The following is a 19,383-nucleotide window of genomic DNA, read 5'->3' as shown; positions in this document are numbered from 1 at the left end:
AAACCTGAAACTGAAAAAAAATTATCATGTTAAATCCTAGATCCAGGCTAAACTAAGAAGCCCAATTCAATGTTAAAGTATGAAATCAGAAAAAAAAATATTAATTTAAAAAACTTGCCAAGGTAAAAAAATAGCAATGAAAAATGAAGGATGAAATCACAAAATAAAATTAAAAATAATTTTAAATAAAAAATGATAATCAAATTTAATAGATTAAAAAATTAAAAGGGTATAAAATTATAAACAAATTTTAATTTTATAAAATAATTTTAAAAAATAAAAAAAATAAATTAAATATAAAAAAAATTAAAGAGTTGTTGTAAAATTCTAGAAAGTCAGGTGTGGAATTCAAGGAGAGGGAGAGAAAAAAAGTTATCTGACGCCAAACGGAAGAGAATTACTCCTCACATGCCAACCAAGTTGTTAGGCCATGTCGTGGCGAATAAAAAAAACAGCAATGAAGGCCTTTTTTGGACGCTCTAAACCCTTGCACGTGCTATTTAAATAAAGCGGGACAACTTACTCGCTTGCATGTACTATAGATGCAACAACCATTTTTTTATGTATATTTATTAAAATACTAAATTGCCTATAAAACTACGTTATTATCACACAAAAAAAAAAGGTATTAATAAGCCCTTGAAGGCAAATCAAGGAATTTCTTATTTTAAAGGCCATAAGTAATTTTATTGTGCCGTGAAAAATGGAATTTCAAAAAAACTTCTAGACCCAATCTTTTTTTTTTTCTTTTAAGGGCAACTATGTAATTACACCATAAAAAATGAAAAATACCTAATTGCCCCTTATCAACTCTATAATGATCATTGGCCCTTGTAAAAAGACCCTATTATCTTTAATAGATATTTTATTTTTTTCAGAATGAAAAATAGTAAATTCATTGTTCCAATCATAGTAAATCAAGATATATTTACTGTACTTTTCCCATGGACTTTAATTTTTTTTCAATACAATTGATATATAGTTATCCTCTATTATTCTAAAATAGAATTAGACAAAATTATTCTAATCATACTAAAAGTGTCTTTGTAATATTGATTTGTGTTTTTATAAAGATGCCTCAATAAATTCAATTTAGATAATTGAGATTTTATTATTTGATCCATTAAATGAAAGAAATTCCTCTGTCCGAACAAGCTAATTTTACATTAATTTTATCTTCCTTAACGAAAAGACACCTATCAAATTTTAATTCCAAAAAAAATTCACAAAAAAATTATAAATAAATTTGTCGTTTTGATTTATAAATAGTTTGAATTTTTTAATTCAAGATGGAAAATCTTTTGATTTTATTTTGAAAAGCTAAAACCAACATATTCAAAAACTTTAGTCAATTTTTTATTCCTTATGATGGATTTGTTGTCATTTCTTCACAATTTTTAATTTTTTAAGCTAACTTTTTATTTGTTCATGCTAGATTTGTTTTTCAACTTTTTTATACATTTTAATTTTTCTGTTTAATATTTTATTTTATTTTCAAAATATAAAGAAAAACCTAAGAATAGAAAGAAGTTTTATATAAAGATTAGAAATGCTTGATCACACCAGTTCAAAATATCATAAAAAAATAAAAATAAAAATTCATGCATATGAAAAATACACATTTACTATTATGCTTGTTCATCAACGAAACAATACAGGGCAGATTTGAGAATAAGAATAAGTAGATAGATGATTTACCTATTCCGGACGTCCCAGCCAGATAGATTGGCCACCGTAGAGAGACAATCTTTCCAGTTCCGGACCTTCTCCAAGTTTTCCTTGAAATTTTGTTCATGCTCAACGAAGGCTTTCTCATATTGCCCTTTCTGCTCGGCTACCTCTGAGGGATCCACATCATAAAAAATTGGCAGAACAGTGTGCCCCGTCTCTTTCATGCACTGAACAATCTTGACAAGTTCATCCAAGCACCATGGTGAAGAAGCGTATTCTCTTGAAAATATAATGACTGAAAACCTTGATTCTTCGATGGCCTTCCAGAGAGCAGGTTCGATGGTCTTTCCTCTCTCGAGCCCCCTATCATCCATGTACACATCGATGCCTCTCTGTGCCAGATTATAATATAGATGACTAGTAAAGTTGTTCCGGGTGTCTTTGCCTCTAAAACTAAGGAACACATCATACATATATAGTGGAGGAGAAGAAGAAGAAGAAGATGAAGATGAGGTTATTCCTTGCACGCTGGTGGAAGCCATGAAAATCCCTATAGCGATAAACTAGTACCGATCCCTTCTGGCCTCAACTTGCTCGCTTGGTTCAGCAATTGCTTTCCACGCTATTTTGTATAAGGCCTGCTCCTGTGGTCAAACATGAAACAGAAGGTAAGATCAAGAAATTTGGCAATTAAATCTACTAACTAGTAATTTCAAGCTGGAACAAGTACAATTCTACTTAGAAATCAGAAAACACCAAATTTCTACGAGTATTTCACGAATCTAGACGAAACAAACCGTGTGGTAAGTGTTGGCTAAAGAGGCACAAGATCCAGCCAAGCCCAATATTTCTTCTTCTTCTAGTATCTTAGTAACCAACTTCCAAAGCCCTTTTGTTTCTATTTATTCCAATGACTTCGAATTTTTTCCGGTTTCTTGAGGTCAAGAACTCGTACTGGTAAGTTTCCAATGATTTTCTAACGGATCTTCCTGTCAAGAGCAGGGCCACACAATTGAGTGATTCATATTTTTTAATGAATTATCAAGTCCATATCATTTAACATATATAAATATTTTTGCGTTCCAAGAACTTTCCAACAAAATTTTAAAACTGACCGTGAAAAAAACACCATAAACCGTGCATTAATATGTGCATGCAAAAGTTCTAAGGTGAATCACAAAAATCGTGCGAAGTACTGTAAAATTGTAAGAATTATTTAAAAATTTGGCGATTTTATAGGACATATTCTAATACATATAACGCCCTTAATTATTGTCTAGATAAAAATAGTTAAAATGAAAATAATAAGAATTTATAGAAATATTTTTAAGAAAATAAACTCAAAAAAAAATTAAATTAAATAATCATGTTTATTTCTCTAATCTTTTAAGTTTTTCCTATGACTATCTTTTTCAAAAAGTAAATAAGGACATTTTAATTAGATACAATAAAAAGTTTCTATGATATTTTTTTTAAAAGGAGAAATTACTTGATCATTGTGTAGTTTAGTTATTTTATCTTTATTTTTTCAGAAATTATAGTTTATGATGACAATTTATGTCCTCCCTAACACACGTAATAATTTATAAAATTATTATTATTTTCAAAAATATCAACAAAACACATCTAATAATTTACAAAATTATTATTATTTTCAAACTAATTAATTATAAAGCTCTTATATTAAATATTATTATTTTTTATGCTTATTGCAAGTGTTTATGTCGATGATCTAATTATACACTGGAGATGATGAATAAATGATGAGTAGTTTCAAGTGTTCAATGATGCAAGTGTTTGAGATGACTGATTTGGGGAAAATGAAGTTCTTTCTTGGCATTGAAGTATCACAACAAAGTGATGGTATCTTCATCTGCCAAAAGAAATATGCACTGGAGATTTTGAAGCAATTTGGAATGATAGAAAGTTGTGAAGTCAATAGCCCGATTGTTCAAGGTTCCAAGCTAAGCAAAGATGCAGGTGGAGTTGCAGTTATGAATCATTTTACAAACAAATTGTAGGGAGCCTCATGTATCTCACTTCAACTCGTCCAGACTTGGTTTACAGTGTAAGTTTGATTAGCAGATATATGGCTAGACCTACAGAACTGCACCTGCAAGCTGCCAAGAGGATATTGAGGTACCTAAAGGGTACTTTTGATTATGGAATTATGTACAAGAAGAGGAGCTCAAATGACTTGATTGCTTACACCGATAGTGACTATGCTGGTGACTTAAATGATCGAAAAAACACTTCAGGTTACGTCTTCTTGTTAAGTTCAGGGGCAGTGTCTTGGTTATCAAAGAAACAGCCAATTGTTACATTGTCAACCACAGAGGCAGAGTTTGTGGCAGCTGCAGGGTGTACAAGTCAAGTGGTGTGGATGAGGAGAATTTTGGAACAACTGGGACATGTTCAGAAGAGAAGCACCATAGTTATGTGTGACAATAGCTCCACTATTAAACTGTCAAAGAACCCTGTCATGCACGGGAGAAGCAAGCATATTGCTGTTCGTTTTCATTTCTTGAGAGAACTTGCTAACGATGGAATTATTGAACTGTTGCATTGTGGATCATAAGAACAAACTGCAGATGTAATGACAAAACCATTGAAGTTGGAATCTTTCCAAAGGTTCAGAAGTCAGATGGGAATGTGTAGAGCTACTAAGCTAAACTAACTATGTATCACAGTTAGTTTAGGGGAAGGATTGACAGGTAGAATGCAAGTAGAGTGCATAATTGTAGGAGATCAATAACCGTTTTCTTTAACTGTTTCTGTTAGGAAACCATTTCTGTTAGCAACTGTAATGCTAACAGAACATGCACGTGGTATTATTCATTCTGTTTCTTTGTTACTACTGTAAGGCTATATATATAGCCAAGTTCATTCAATAACTAGAGCAATAAATATAAAGAGTTACAGAGCCTTGATTTGTCGGTGATCAAAGGATTCTCAATACAATCTACTGCGCCTTCCAGGCTCTTCAGGGGATTCACAACGAACAATTTCCTTACCCATTATCTGTAATAAATTATGCATCCAGACTTGATCCCGAGAGACACTTATGAGAGATCTCTCAATAAGAACTGGTATTCCAATACCTGCATGGAATCCACGGCTGTCAAGTATCCTTGTTATTCGATCAATTTTAAACCCCTTCAGGAAACAGGCAATGTCTAAAAATATTTTCTTATCTGATTCATGGAGACCATCAAAACTAATGCGAAGCACATCAATGATTTTGCAGTCAGGAATCTCATTCATTCTATTAATTGCACCTCTCCATTCAGGGATACTTCTTCCATACAAAAACGAACCTATAACTTCAAGAGCCAGTGGAAGGCCATTAGCATAGCCCACAACTTGCTTGGATAGTTCCACAAAATCTTCAGCAGGTTGGTCATTTTTGAAAGCTTTCTGGCTAAACAACATAAGAGCATCATCATCATTCAATTTCTCAGCCTCATAAATTTTAGTATCATCATTTCCAGTAAACACATTTGTATCTCTGCTTGTTATGATAATTCTGCTCCCTGGACCAAACCATCCACGCTCCGCAGCCAAAAATTCTAGTTGTTTTTTGTCATCTACATCATCAAGGATAAGAAGAATCTTTTTAAGTCGTAACCTCCGCTTTATCATCTCAATCCCTCTAGAAGAATCCCATACTAAAGCACGTTCTATTAAGATTTCATAAAGAAGTTGTTCCTGTAAACGGCGTGGTCCATCTTTCTCAGCAAAAACTTCCCTGACATTTGCTAAGAAGCAGCTGCCTTCAAATTGCCAACGAATCCTATCATATAGTACCCTTGCAACAGTCGTCTTACCTATGCCACCCATTCCACAAATCCCTATGAAGATTGCTTTGCCTACTTCTTCACCTATATAGCCATTTAATACCTCTACACGAGAATCTATTCCAACTAATTTTTTGCTAATTGTTGGCAGAGTGACGCTTAGTTTGTACGATATGTATTCAGCAATTATTTTAATTGATTTCGATTCATTCCTGCATAGGAGGGTGCAAAACATTAATCATGCAGTGTGCAGAAATCAAATCAGATAGTGATAAGGGGAAAATAAACATTAGCATATTTTGGCTCGAAAATGTATGGTTGTTAGCCGGAAATTAATACACCAACCTTTGAGAAAGATAGGGCCCTGATAAGAATGATTATGTTGTAAATTAATTTCCCAGACTAACATAGTTTAATTGGTTCACGCACCTTGAGATACACATGTATCACATATGCGTCTTTCTTCTCTATTTAATCTTTTATTTGGTCTTTCAATTTTTATACAATCTTAATATTAATTTCAATATAATGATCATTTCATTAATATAAACTTATTTTTTAGCGATCGTTTGAAATAAATATTAACTTTAGTTCATATATTTTTGTGCAAAATAATAGAGGAAATAATTGGAATTAAAATTAACTAAATATAAAAATTGAGGGACCAACCCAACAAAAAAAGATAGGAAGATTTTTTTGACATGTGAGACCTGCATGTGTCAAGTGTGCGTTTGTGTGTATATATATATTATCTGTCACTTGAATACTAAATAACCCTTCAATAATTATATAATGATAAGTTGCCACTTGAAAACTTCACTTCAATGTGTAGTTCTTTAACCAGATTTTTGGCTCCAGGGTTGTATTATTTTTTTCTAACCTTTAAAATATAATAATATTTGAAAGTAAAAAATTCAATACATACTAGAAAAACACTTTTAAAATATTAACATAATAATATATTGAACAATATATTTATTTAAAAAAAATAATTGAGACGACAACACACTAAATCGATTTGAAATAGCTATAATTAACTTGTGAAACTCACGATCTGAAGCACAAGTCCGTGAAAACCTCATGGAACCATATCAAAATAAAATAGAGAATCCAATTTCAATCAACCAAATATTGAAAGCTAAAAATAAAAAAAAAACAATTAAAAAAAACAATTAGATTTAACAAAGAATAAGAAATGGACCTAAAAAAACTCCAATTATTTTTAAAATTATTTAAAAATCTTATAGAAAGCAAATAATTTTTTTTTTAATAGAGCTCAGTCTCTAAATAAATTAAATATTGAATGATGAAACTAGAAAAACCTTAAACATAAGCTTATATATATAAAAAAAAATGAACCTAGACAAATCTTTATACCCAGGTTCATGTCCCAAATTCTTAATCCGTTAAATTCTAGATTAAGATTAAATCAAAAGGCCCAATTCAATATTAAAGTATGAAATAAAAAATAATATATATATATATATTAACTTTTAAAACTTGCCAAGGTAAAAAAACATAAAAATAAAAAATAAAGGATGAAATCGCAAAAAACAAATCTCACATAAAATAAATAGTAATAAAAAAATAAAAATCTAATCTAATTAATTAAAAATTTAAAAGGTATAAAATTAAAAACAAATTTTAATTATATAAAATAATTCATATAAAAAAATAATTATATAATGATAAGTTGCCACTTGTTGAGAACTTCACTTCCATGTGTAGTTCTATAACTAGATTTTTGGCCCATACCATGTTATGGTCAGATTATTTTTTCTAACTTTTATAAAATGTAAAGACATTAGAAAGTAAAAAATTTGATGTATGCTATACGATATACTTTTAAAATATTAAGATGATGATATATTGAATGATATAATTATTTAAGAAAATAATTGAGACAAAAACACACTAGATCGACCTGAACTAACCATGGTTAACTTGTGAAACTCGCGATCCAGAGCATGAAACCGTGATAATCCCATGAAACCCAAATCAAAATAAAATAAGGAGCCCAATTTCAATCAACCAAATATTGAAAGTTGAAAATGAAAAAAAAAATTATGTAATTAAAGAAAGGATTTTTTAAATATAATAGCTAAATTTAACAAAGAATAACAAATAAAAAACCTAAAATAACCTCGGTTATTTTAAATTTATTAAAAAATCTTATAGAAAGCAAATAAAAAAATTAATAGAGCTCAATCTGTAATTAAATTAAATGATGAAGGATGAAACTAAATAAAAAAATATTAGCTTAAAAGAAAAGAAACTCGAATGAATCTTCTAAACCTAGGCTAATGTCCCAATTTCTCAACCCGTTAAATCCTAGATCCAGGCTAAACTAGGAAGCCCAATTCAATGTTAAAGTATGAAATCAGAAATAAAATATCAATTTAACAAACTTGCCAAGGTAAAAAAAAATAGCAATGAAAAATGAAGGATGAAATCACAAAACAAAATTAAAAATAATCTCAAATAAAATAAATAGCAATAAAAAATGATAATCAAATCTAATAGATTAAAAAATTAAAAGGGTATGAAATTAAAAACAAATTTTAATTCTATAAAATAATTAAAAAAAACAATTGAAAGAACATAGATCAAATATGAAAAAAAAAACAAATTGAAGGATTGTTGTAAAATTCTAGAAGGTTGGTTGTGGAATTCAAGGAGAGAGAGAGAAAAAAGTCATTTGGTGCTAAATTGAGAGCATCTCCAATGTAAAATGCTATTTTGAAAAGCTAAATTGATAAAATAGCATTTTGAATAGTATAAATATAGCTTTTTTTTACCATATCTATTCCAATGAAAAAAAGCCATTTGAAGAGCCATTTATATTGGAGTAGAAGAAACTAGTGTTTTATTATTTCTTAATAAATTTGATGTTATTTTTTTTCCACATGGCTACATTTAATTGGTTTATTTTTTTAGTAGCCCCACTTTGTTGGTTTTGGCTCTTTGGAGAGATATGTAGGAATAATATTTGTGGGAGAGAAAATGCATTTTAGCATTTTATTTGGCTTTCCCCTTGGAGTGTTTTTTTTTTTTAGCTATCCATTTAGCTTCTCCATTGGAGATGCTCTGAAAAGAATTACTCCTCGCATGCCAACCAGGTACTTAGGCCATGTCGTGGTGAATAAAAAAAACAATAATGAAGGGCTTTTTTGGGCGCTCTAAACCCTTGCACGTGCCGCTTAAATAAGGCGGGACAACTTACTCGCTTACATGTATTATAGATGCAACAATCATTTTTTTATATATATATTTATTAAAATACTAAATTGTTTATAAAACTATATTATCATCAAAAACAAAAAAACAAAAACAAAAAGGGAAAGTATGAATAAGCCCTTGGGTAAGGAATTTCTTATTTTAAAGGCCATAAAGTAATTTCACTATGCCGTGAAAAATGAAATTTCAAAAAAACCCCTAGATCCAATCTTTTTTTTTCTTTTAAGGGCAACTATGTAATTGCACCATAAAAATTGAAAATACCTAATTGCCCCTTATCAACTCTATAATGATCATTAGCCCTTGTAAAAAGACCCAATTATCCTTAATAGATATGTTTTTTTAGAATGAAAAAATAGTAAATTCAATATTCCAATCATAGTAAATGAAGATATTTTTACTTACTTTTCCCGTGGACTTTAAATTTTTGTCAATACAATTGATATATAGTTATCCTCTATTATTCTAAAATAGAATTAGACAAAAGTATTCTAATCATACTAAAAGTATCTTTGTAATATTGATTTTTTTATATATTGCGATTTTATTATTTGATCTATTAAATAAAAGAAATTCCTCTGTCCGAACAGGCTAATTTTACATTTATTTTATCTTTCTTAACGAAAAGACACCTATCAAATTTTAATTCCAAATAAAAAAATAAAAATATTCACAAACAAAATTATAAATAAATTTGTCTCTTTGATTTATAAATAGTTTGAATTTTTTAATTCAAGATGGAAAAAATCTTTTTATTTTATTTTATTTTGAAGAGCTAAAACCAACATATTCAAAAACTTTAGTCAATTTTTTATTTCTTATGATGAATTTGTTGTCATTTCTTCACAATTTTTAATTTTTTAAGCTAACTTTTTATTTGTTCATGCTAGATTTGTTTTTCAACTTTTTTATACATTTTAATTTTTCTTTTTAATATTTTATTTCATTTTCAAAATATAAAGAAAGACCTAAGAATAGAAAGAAGTTTTATATAAAGATTAGAAATGCTTGATCACATCAGTTCAAAATATCATAAAAAAAATAAAAATAAAAAATCATGCATATGAAAAAAATACACATTTACTATCATGCTTGTTCATCAAGGAAACAATACAGGGCAGATTTGAGAATAAGAATAAGTAGATAGATGATTTACCTATTCCGGACATCCCAGCCAGATAGATTGGCCACCGTAGAGAGACAATCTTTCCAGTTCCCGACCTTCTCCAAGTTTTCCTTGAAATTTTGTTCATGCTCAACGAAGGCTTCCTCATATTTCCGTTTCCGCTCGGTCATCTCTGAGGGATCCACATCATAAAAAACTGGCAGAACAGTTTGCCCCATCTCTTTCATGCACTGAACAATCTTGACAAGTTCATCCAAGCACCATGGTGAAGAAGCGTAATCTCTTGAAAATATAATGACAGAAAACCTTGATTCTTCGATGGCCTTCCAGAGAGCAGTTTCGATGGTCTTTCCTCTCTCGAGCTCCCTATCATCCATGTATACATCGATGCCTCTCTGTTTCAGATTAGAATATAGATGACTAGTAAAGTTGTTCCGGGTGTCTTTGCCTCTAAAACTAAGGAACACATCATACATATATAGCGGAGGAGGAGGAGATGAAGATGAGGTTATTCCTTGCACGCTGTTGGAAGCCATGAAAATCCCTAAAGCAATAAATTAGTACCGATCCTTTCTAGCCTCAACTGGCTCGCTTAGTTCAGCAGTTGCTTTCCACGCTATTTTGTATAAGGCCTGCTCCTGTGGTCAAACATGAAACAGAAGGTAAGATAAAGAAATTCGGCGATTAAATCTACCATTAGCAATTTCAGCTGGAACATGTACAATTCTACTTAGAAATCAGAAAACACCAAATTTCTACAAGTATTACACGAATCTAGATGAAACAAACCGTGTGGTAAGTGTTGACTAAAGAGACACAAGATCCAGCCAAGCCCCATATTTGTTTCTCCTTCTGTTATCTTAGTAACCAACTTCCAGAGCCCTTTTCTTTCTTTCTTTTTTCCAAGGACTTCGAATTTCTTCCGGTTTCTTTAGATCAAGAACTCGTACTGGTAAGTTTCCTGGATTTCTTACGGATCCCTTTCTTGTACTGTAAAGAAGATGGACTTTTGGTGGAGAAAAAGTCAAAAGAAATGAAAGGGATATCGAACGCGCATTGGGCAGCAGAGGCATCTTCCTGTCAAGAGCAGGGGTTAGGCCACACACATCACAATTGAAAAGTATTTTTTAATGAATTTTCAAGCTATTAACTATAAGACTCTTAAATTAAATATTATAAATTCCTATTATTTTTTTTAAAAATAAACTTAGCCACCACCCTATTAACTGGAACTAATTAACGAAAAACAAAAAAAAATTCATATTAAATTGAGTTTAAAATCTTAAACTTTAATATTTTTATGACAAACAGTCCAACTTTGATTTTTCCTAATCTCAAACACCAAGACTTCATCCCATTACCGATATCTCATCTCAAATCTTTTACCATGCTGCTAATAATTATTTTTTAAAAGTACTTTTTTTAGAAATATATAAAAATAAGTTTTTAAATAATTTTAATATAAATACATCAAAACAATTCAAATATATATATAAAAAATAATTAAAAAATTCAAATTTCCAAACGGGTCTAAAACCACTTTCCCAAACCAACTTTTTGGATAGTGATTCGAATCTCTTTTGCTTTCAAAAATTCCGTTGTGTGGAAATAAATCTCTTTAAGCACTCTGCTACACAAATCATTAGAATTATTCTTGAGATGCCAACATTACTTTTATTTCCAACTTCTCCAGTGCACCTTTCAATTTTCCATAGATTTGTAAGTTTCCAATTAAAAACTGGTAAGGAATTTGATACACAAGATCATGCAATTTAGTATTGCCGCCGCCATAGCTTTCAATAGCACATCCTTTCCTACTAGTGATGTCATTTTTTGCTTTCAAGATTGGAGTTTTTCTGCATTTCTATCAATACAAAAACCTCAATTCTTGATCGCGATCACCGTGTCAGAAACCTTAACCAATGAACTAGCCCCTCTGTCACCGCTCATGGCATTTTTTAGGTGGCCTGGTACAAGGTCATTAAGAGTAAATCTTTTAGCGGTCTTGGGCTGAGATCCCTCTATAATAAAAATTTAGACCTGCTATTTAAATGGCTATGGAATCTAAATAAAGAAGTGGCAGGACGTTGGCAAGAACTCATACTTTTAAAATACCGACCTTACTTTAGGAATAGTCTCCCAATGTTTGCAGGTTCTTTATCTCCAACTTGGCATGACATGGTTTCGGTGATCTCCTCATCGCAAAGCATAGCCACTCTTCTCCATCTAAATGTCGGGTTCAAGGTGGGTGATGGGAGGAACATCAGGTTTTGGACCGACTCCTGGTTAGGCTCTGCAACCACTCTCCAGCTCTTATTCCCCAGACATTATAACCTCTCCTTCTCATATGGTGAACACCGCAAGATATGGAAATTCCACAGCTCCGGCATGTACACAGTTCACTCAGGATGCCTCTTCTTTGATAGTCTCTCGGCTATTGAAAATAACCCCTTCCCTGTTCTGCTTTGGAATGGTTATGCCCCTCCAAAAGTGGATGTGTTCACATGACTCCTTCTGAATGGCAGTCTGAGTACAAGAAGCTTTTTAGTTCTGCTGCAAGGAAATTGAAACAATAAATCATCTTTTCCATTGGTGTCCTATAACATGGTCTTTTTGGGGTCGTTTCTTGAACTGGTTCGGGTGCTCAGGTTATCTGCACATAGACCCAAATCAAAATCTTCTGGAATGGTCTGGCTTGATCAATGAAAATTTTCAGCGTCGTGCCATTACCCTCCTCTATAAAGGTCTATACTAGTCAATCTGGACAGCACGCAATCGCTTAATTTTCAAGTTCAAGGCTCCGGATTGGGATGTGATTTTTTATCTCTCCTTTCACCGTTTGACCTTTTGGTTGAAGTTCTCAATTAGAAATTTCAGCTACACAGGCTCAGATCTTTTTAGAAATGCTGAATGTATCATGAATTGGACCAACTAATTAGATCCCTCGTTGCTTTGGTCTTTTTCTTTTCAATGCCCCTTGTATTCTCCTTTTCTTTCAGCTCCACCTACTTGATGGGGCTTCTTAATATATAATTCTCTCTTTTACTATATATATATAAAAAACAACTCCTCTCCTTCACATCAACCCAAATAGCCATGCATATCAAACCACCACAACAACCACCACCCATACCAGCAGCCCTAACAACCACTTTACGATCACCTATTCTCCTTTCGTCAACAACTCAATAATTATAGGTTTGTCGATAAGGGGTCTTTTTTTTTCCTTTTTCTTTTCTCTATGCTCCCCAAAAAATTGCATATTGGTTTTTTTCTGTCTTTTGTATTTATGTTTTGGTCCTTTTTCTTTTGATTTCTTATTCTTGTCATTGAGTCTTTAATAAAAGTTTTATTTTTTTTCAATTTAGTCCTCCAATTCTAATTTGTAATATATTATACTTTTTAATTTAGTTCTTATTCTTTTTATTTCTAGTTTTTTTAGTTGACCCTTTTATAACAGTTTTTTTTTTCAATTTCAACCTTCAATCCAGGTTTATTTTATTTTATTGTTTTTAATTTGGTCCTCAATTTATATTTTTGTTTCCTTTTGCCCTTTTGTATAAGTGTTATTTCTTTTCAATTTAGTCCTTCAATTTTAATTTGTCACATATTCCTCTTTTTTTTTTGGTCCATATTATTTGGATTTTTTTTCCTTAACTCTTTTACAAAAGTTTTATTGGCTTTTAATCTTACCATTCAATCCAAGTTTATGGTGTGTTATTTTTTTTTAAATTTTATAGTTATTATTTTTAATTTTTGTTTTTGTTCAAGTTATTTTTCTTTTCAATTAATCCTTCAATTGTACTTTAATTTATTTTTTATTTTAATTTTTATCCTCTTTTTTTTAATTTTTATTTTTTAAATTTTTAATATACTAGTGCTTGTATAACAAAACAGAATCCAACCTCTTGGATAATGCAGCCACCATAGCTTGAACACCAAATGCAAACTCATAAAAATGGTTCTCGATCCGTCCAATAATGAAAATTCTTAAAGCCGCTATTCATTAATGAATCCCTGCCACTCATCTCCCGACACTTTCTACCCATAAGATAGCATAGACGAAGACTCCGAGAGGAAAAATCCAATTTTTCTTCCACCAGTCCAAGCAATTACCTGCCTCCACCTCAATGTCCGAGGCCGAACGTGTCCACAAAAACTCACAAGGAGGAAGAGAACCAACCATCAGCGGCATCACCCTCTTCGCGACCTTTATTTCCGTTGGCTCTATAATAAATTTTGATTTTTGGCTTTCCGCACAACTTTTTTATTACTGCATGATTACATAAAAAATATACATTCACGGCATAATTATAAAACCATTAATTATTTTTTTAATTAATTTTTTTATGACTCTCATAACTTTTTTTTCTTCAAAAAATAAACATTCTGATAAACATACTAGGAAATTATTTTATGTTGATAGAACTTAAATTGTTAATTTTTTGGCTACATGAAATCATATATTTTGAACCGTATTTATTACCTAGTTTCTACATTTATTCTTTGATTTGCATTTAACATTTTTTTGTATTGTTTATAATTCTGATTGCTTTGATTAAAAACATGCGTCAACTCTTTTTATTCACAATAAAAAAAATTTCTTCAACTTAAAAAAAGTTGACAGTGCCCACACTTTGTTTTTTTCCATTGAAAAGTAACTTTTAATCCGATATCCACAACAAGAAGTAGAAAAGGACACGTCATTTATTGGAAGAACATGCGGTGCTATGTTTTCTCGAGAATGCTTCGATAGTCAGAAAATCAAGGGCCACCAATATCCATGTGCATCCTAACACCTTTTCTCTTCATTTCCAGTAAAAACAAATCCTCAAACTCGTCCTAATATCTTCTAACTTCAAAATCTATTACAATCCAATTTAATCGGTCTTAAATTGAAATCAATGTTTTGAAAAAAAAATATATATGATCTAGGCTTCGATCTATCTATAGTAAAACATCATGGTCTTTTATTTCTTTATTAATTCTAATAATAATAATAATAATAATGTTTATTCTTCTGGTATCTTAGTAACCAACTTCGAAAGCCCTTTCCTTTTCTTTTTATTCCAATGACTTCGAATTGTTTCCGGTTTCTTTAGGTCAAGAACTCGCACTGGTAAGTTTCCTGGATTTTCTTACGGATCTTTTTCTTACACTGTAAAGAAGATGGACTTTCGGTGGAGAAAAAAGTGAAAAGAGAAATGAAAGGGATATCAAACGCGCATTGGGCAGCAGAGGCACCTTCCTGTCAAGAGCAGGGGTTAGGCCCCACACATCACAATTGAAAAGTATTTTTTAATGAATTTTCAAACTATTAACTATGAAACTCTTATCTCAAACTTTAATATTTTTATCACAAACAGCTCATCTTTGATTTTTACAAATCCCAAACACCAATTTTTCTCCCATTACCAATATCTCATCTCAAACCTTTTACCATGAGTGATTGAAAATATAGTAATAATTATTTTTAAAAATTTTTAAGAAATATATAAAAATAATTATTTTTATTTTTTTAAAAATAATTTTGATATAAACACATCAAAACAATTTAAAAATATATAAAAAAAAATATAAATAATTTTTTAAAAAAAAAATCAAATTTCCAAACCGGTCTTGAACCACTTTACATAATACCAAACAAATTGAATCAAGCTCTACTCCATATTTCCCTCTAAGCTCAATTCTTCCTTCTTCAAAAGTACAGTTTAACTCTTAAACTCCTTAATACATCAAACCCTCTTTTTATTTCTTTTACAGACTTCTTACTGTTACTCAGTAATGTTACCGATATTTTTTTTTTACAGGGTTTGCACCATCAATTAAGTCACAATCATCTACTTGATTAACAGCCAATTTTGCAGAAAGCAAAGCAACAACTGCATCCAAAAATCAAGCACACATCCAATAGAAACAATCTGCTCAATCAACTTCGAAACTAGTCGAATATCATGTAGATGACAACACATTCAAATATGTAGAAGATGACCTTTAGAACCGAAGATAATGTACACAGCCGCATAATATAAATTTCAAAATGTATTCCATGTACAGATCATAGATGTCACAAACTAATCTATAAATAATAATACTTCATGCATCCAAAAGACATCAAAGCAATTTCCAAAAACGTTGAAACTCTTTTATGGTATTAGAGCAAAACTGGTCTTATCTTCTTCCAATGTCTTCCTTTAATTCTACAACCTCTGCTCCCGTCCACAATCCTCTACCCCCTCCTCTTTCTAAAATTGAACTTACCAAAGACAACTACCTCTAATGAAAGACCTCTCTAATTCCTTATTTATGTGCCACTCCTTATCTAGATTGTGTTGAAGGTCACATTCCTCCTCTTACCACAACATTTCCCTCAACCTCTGAAAACTCCTCTGGATTCTATCCCAATCTAGCTTATCTTCAGTGACTTGCTATTGATCAACAGTATTATTCAACTCTTTCTTTAACTAACCACTCTCAAGAAAGGTGGTCAATCCATTTCTAAAAAATATCAAAAGGTCAAAACTCTCACCGATACCCTCATTACCATTGGTCAATTCATAACAGAAGACAATGACTCTTACCAAGTTAGTATGCATGATAAACAGCACGAGAGCTCGGTTGTGACTAGCAGATGATGCCGAGACATTATTCAATTGACAAGTTTTAGAGATGGGTGACCAAAACGAGCATGTCTTTGGGAAAGTGATACAAGTTCACGAGGGAGAGCAGTAGGACTATTTTTGATTTGGAAAGTCTAAAAAAAACCGAATAAGAAAGAAAACAAAAAACTCTAGAATTATTACTAATTTCCTAGGAAACCACATGCCTAATTAAATAAAACTAAAAAGTCCTAAAGAAAATTAACAATTAAATAATTATTACAATTAAAATAATTTAGCTGGGATTTGTGTCCCGCGTCACACCGTCTCGGAGAAATTAGGCTGTGGACCGAGATCAATTTCCATGAAATCCATTTCACCTTTTTTTGCAAAGCTTGTAAAGGGCATAAAAATCCTGCACATTTGCCCGTCCCCTGAGTTCTTCTTCATTTAAAGTATACTCCTGCATCTTCCAATCAGTTCGCTCTCCTCTTGGTGCACATCAACTTTAGTACACTCACAATAATGACAATTAGAAATTAAAGTTTACTATTTGTGAACAAATAATGCACACAGTTGGAAATGGAGTCATGTATGAATCAGGATCCACATCCAGGTAAGGGTTTCAGTGGGGATCGAAGATAATTAGATTTGGCCAAATGTATTAAATCAGCTTAAGATAAAAGGGCAAGTGATTATGATGTAAAGTTTCAACAGCCTAAACACGTTCTGCACAGTGATGAGAAATGTGAGTGAGTTCTTGTGAAAGAGTCATGCAGTCTACAGTACATAACACAAGATTAAACTTCTACAGAAGACACCATTGAAATTTGAATATGAAAGATTGTGCTAACTTTGGAATTTCGTACTTCATATATACATCAGTTTGTTTGCTTCCTATTCTTTGTATCAAGTAAATAAACCACTGCTTTGTATGACTAGAGTGAGCTTAGTGTATTCAGCAATTCAATTTTAACAATAACCATAAACAATAAGATGATTTTATCTTGTGTTTTAAATGATATACAAGCAAAGCTATACATGAAAGCTGAAAGCTGGAAAAACTAGATTAGATAAAAAGTACCTGAAACCTGGACATTCTTCGCTTGAAACAATAAAATCGGTAGAAGATTGTGATGACGAAGTATACTGATTGAGAAACAAACAGACACCACAATTCTTCACCTTTACTCCTTGCTCGTGGAAATGAAACGACAACTCAATGTTGCTAAAGGATTAATGCTGCCATTCTTTAAGCTCTTTAAGGTAATCAAAAGATAGATAGAATAGTCAAAGATGATCTGACAGAAGTTGGATAGAGTTACAACTAATACACATCGGTGAAGGATAATTCTCTCTTCCATTGCTTTGAAATGACAAGAAAGAGAAGGACTTTCACCATTTGCACTGAATGCAACACACGCAACAAATCCCATGCTCTAACTAGGCACTTGCACACTAATTGAAGATCCCAGCCATTCATCTCCCGACACTTTCTACCCATAAGATATCCCGCTGCAGACTCCAAGAGATAATCCAATATTTCTTCCTGCTGAAGCACCATTAATTGCCTGCCTCAACTGTAATGTGGTTGATATTAATTGCAGTACCATTAAATACTCACAAGGAGGAAGAGAACCAACCATCAGCGACATCACCCTCTTCGCGACATTTATTTTCATCGGATCAAAAGTATAAATTTTGATGGATTAGCACACAACACATCAAGTTGATTGGAAAGGATTGTCAAGGTGTAATCATGAATACGCTAAGGTTATTAGTTTCTCTCACAGTGGTGGGTGTCGTTGCAAGAGCCAATATATATATAATGAATAGTTGGAAGTATCACCTATTAACTAAAAAAATTTTGAATTTTTTAAATATGCACCTCGAGTTAGTTATGCAAAGCCACGTCGTCCTTGTAGTATTATTTTTTATGAAAAGTTACTTTTATTATATATTTAATTCTAATTTTTTTTATTGCTGTTAATTTTACTAATATTTTTTAAATTTTTTTCTTTTGATTAAAAAATAAATATTTTAACGTTGGTTCCCAAAAATTGAACACATGTTGATTTTATTGTTTGAATTTAATATCAATTCTAAGAAAATATATGATAATAAAAACTAGGGTTGATCATTTTCGATTCGGTTCGATTTTTATAAAAAAAAAAGTAACCAAACCGAAATATTTTTTTAAAAAAACCGAAACCGAACCAAAACCGGTTCAAACCAACCAGTTTCGGTTCGGTTTTTTAGAACAAAAACCGGTTCAAATCGGTTTGGCTCGGTTTTTTCGGTTTTGGCTCGGTTTTTCCGGTTTGGCTCGGTTTTTTTCAGTTTGGGTTCGGTTCGGTTCGATTTTTTGGGTTTCAGACTTATAAAACCAAAACTGAACCGAACCGGTTATTTTTTTCAAAATTCTAATCGGTTTATCGGGTTTTTTTCACGGTTGTTATTTTTTTTTTTCGGTTTTCTCGGTTTCATCGATTTTTTAGTTTTTTTGCTCACCCCAAATAAAAACATGCATAAAAGAGAACTTTGGTATCAACACTAAAATAAGAGATTTATATATAAAAAAAAGAAGATTTTATTTACAAACCGATGGAAAAGATGATTTATTGTCTTAATTTTCTTGCAACAGAAAGGCCAAAGAGCTTCCTCATAATTAATGATCCTCCTCTCACCTAAAAAACATTTTGTACTAATGCTGCCATTTAGAAGGAGCCATATGCACACATCCACTTTTGGAGGGGCATACCCTTTCCAAAGCAGGACAGGGGAGGGGTGATTTTCTGTAGCCGAGAGACTATCAAAGAAGAGGCATCTTAAGTGAACTGATTACACGTCGGAGCTGTGGAATTTTCATATCCTGTGGTCTTCACCATCAGAGAAGACGAGACCATGTTGCACCTCTACAATCAAGCTCTCCTGTATGCGGATCTCACAGGGT

The 19,383-nt window shown here is 31.6% G+C and overlaps 1 protein-coding gene and 1 long non-coding RNA gene across 11 annotated transcripts in view; both read right to left on the bottom strand.

Annotated features, from left to right (window-relative positions):
- Positions 1-19,383, bottom strand: part of LOC18110884 (TMV resistance protein N) — a 65,023-nt gene that overhangs the window by 8,390 nt on the left and 37,250 nt on the right. For 3 of the 10 annotated variants that reach the window (XM_052448444.1, XM_052448446.1, XM_052448445.1), the window contains 2 exons: positions 9,862-10,137; positions 4,989-5,680 (listed from right to left, as the gene is read on the bottom strand). In XM_052448444.1, the coding sequence (XP_052304404.1) occupies positions 4,989-5,680; positions 9,862-10,137 (968 nt within the window). Of the gene's footprint in view, positions 1-4,988; positions 5,681-9,861; positions 10,470-10,620; positions 10,925-19,383 lie in introns of those variants that run through there. The other 7 variants (XM_052448441.1, XM_052448442.1, XM_052448449.1 and 4 more) reach the window with 5 other exon arrangements.
- LOC112325708 (uncharacterized) lies at positions 15,839-18,186 on the bottom strand. The gene is made up of 2 exons (XR_002979625.2): positions 17,515-18,186; positions 15,839-16,936 (listed from the first exon to the last, which is right to left on the bottom strand). It is a non-coding gene; the product is annotated as an uncharacterized LOC112325708 (long non-coding RNA).

This window comes from Populus trichocarpa, chromosome 17 (genome assembly GCF_000002775.5).
Source record: "Populus trichocarpa isolate Nisqually-1 chromosome 17, P.trichocarpa_v4.1, whole genome shotgun sequence".
Lineage (NCBI taxonomy): Eukaryota > Viridiplantae > Streptophyta > Magnoliopsida > Malpighiales > Salicaceae > Populus > Populus trichocarpa.
This window is presented reverse-complemented; position numbering and strand designations above follow the sequence as displayed.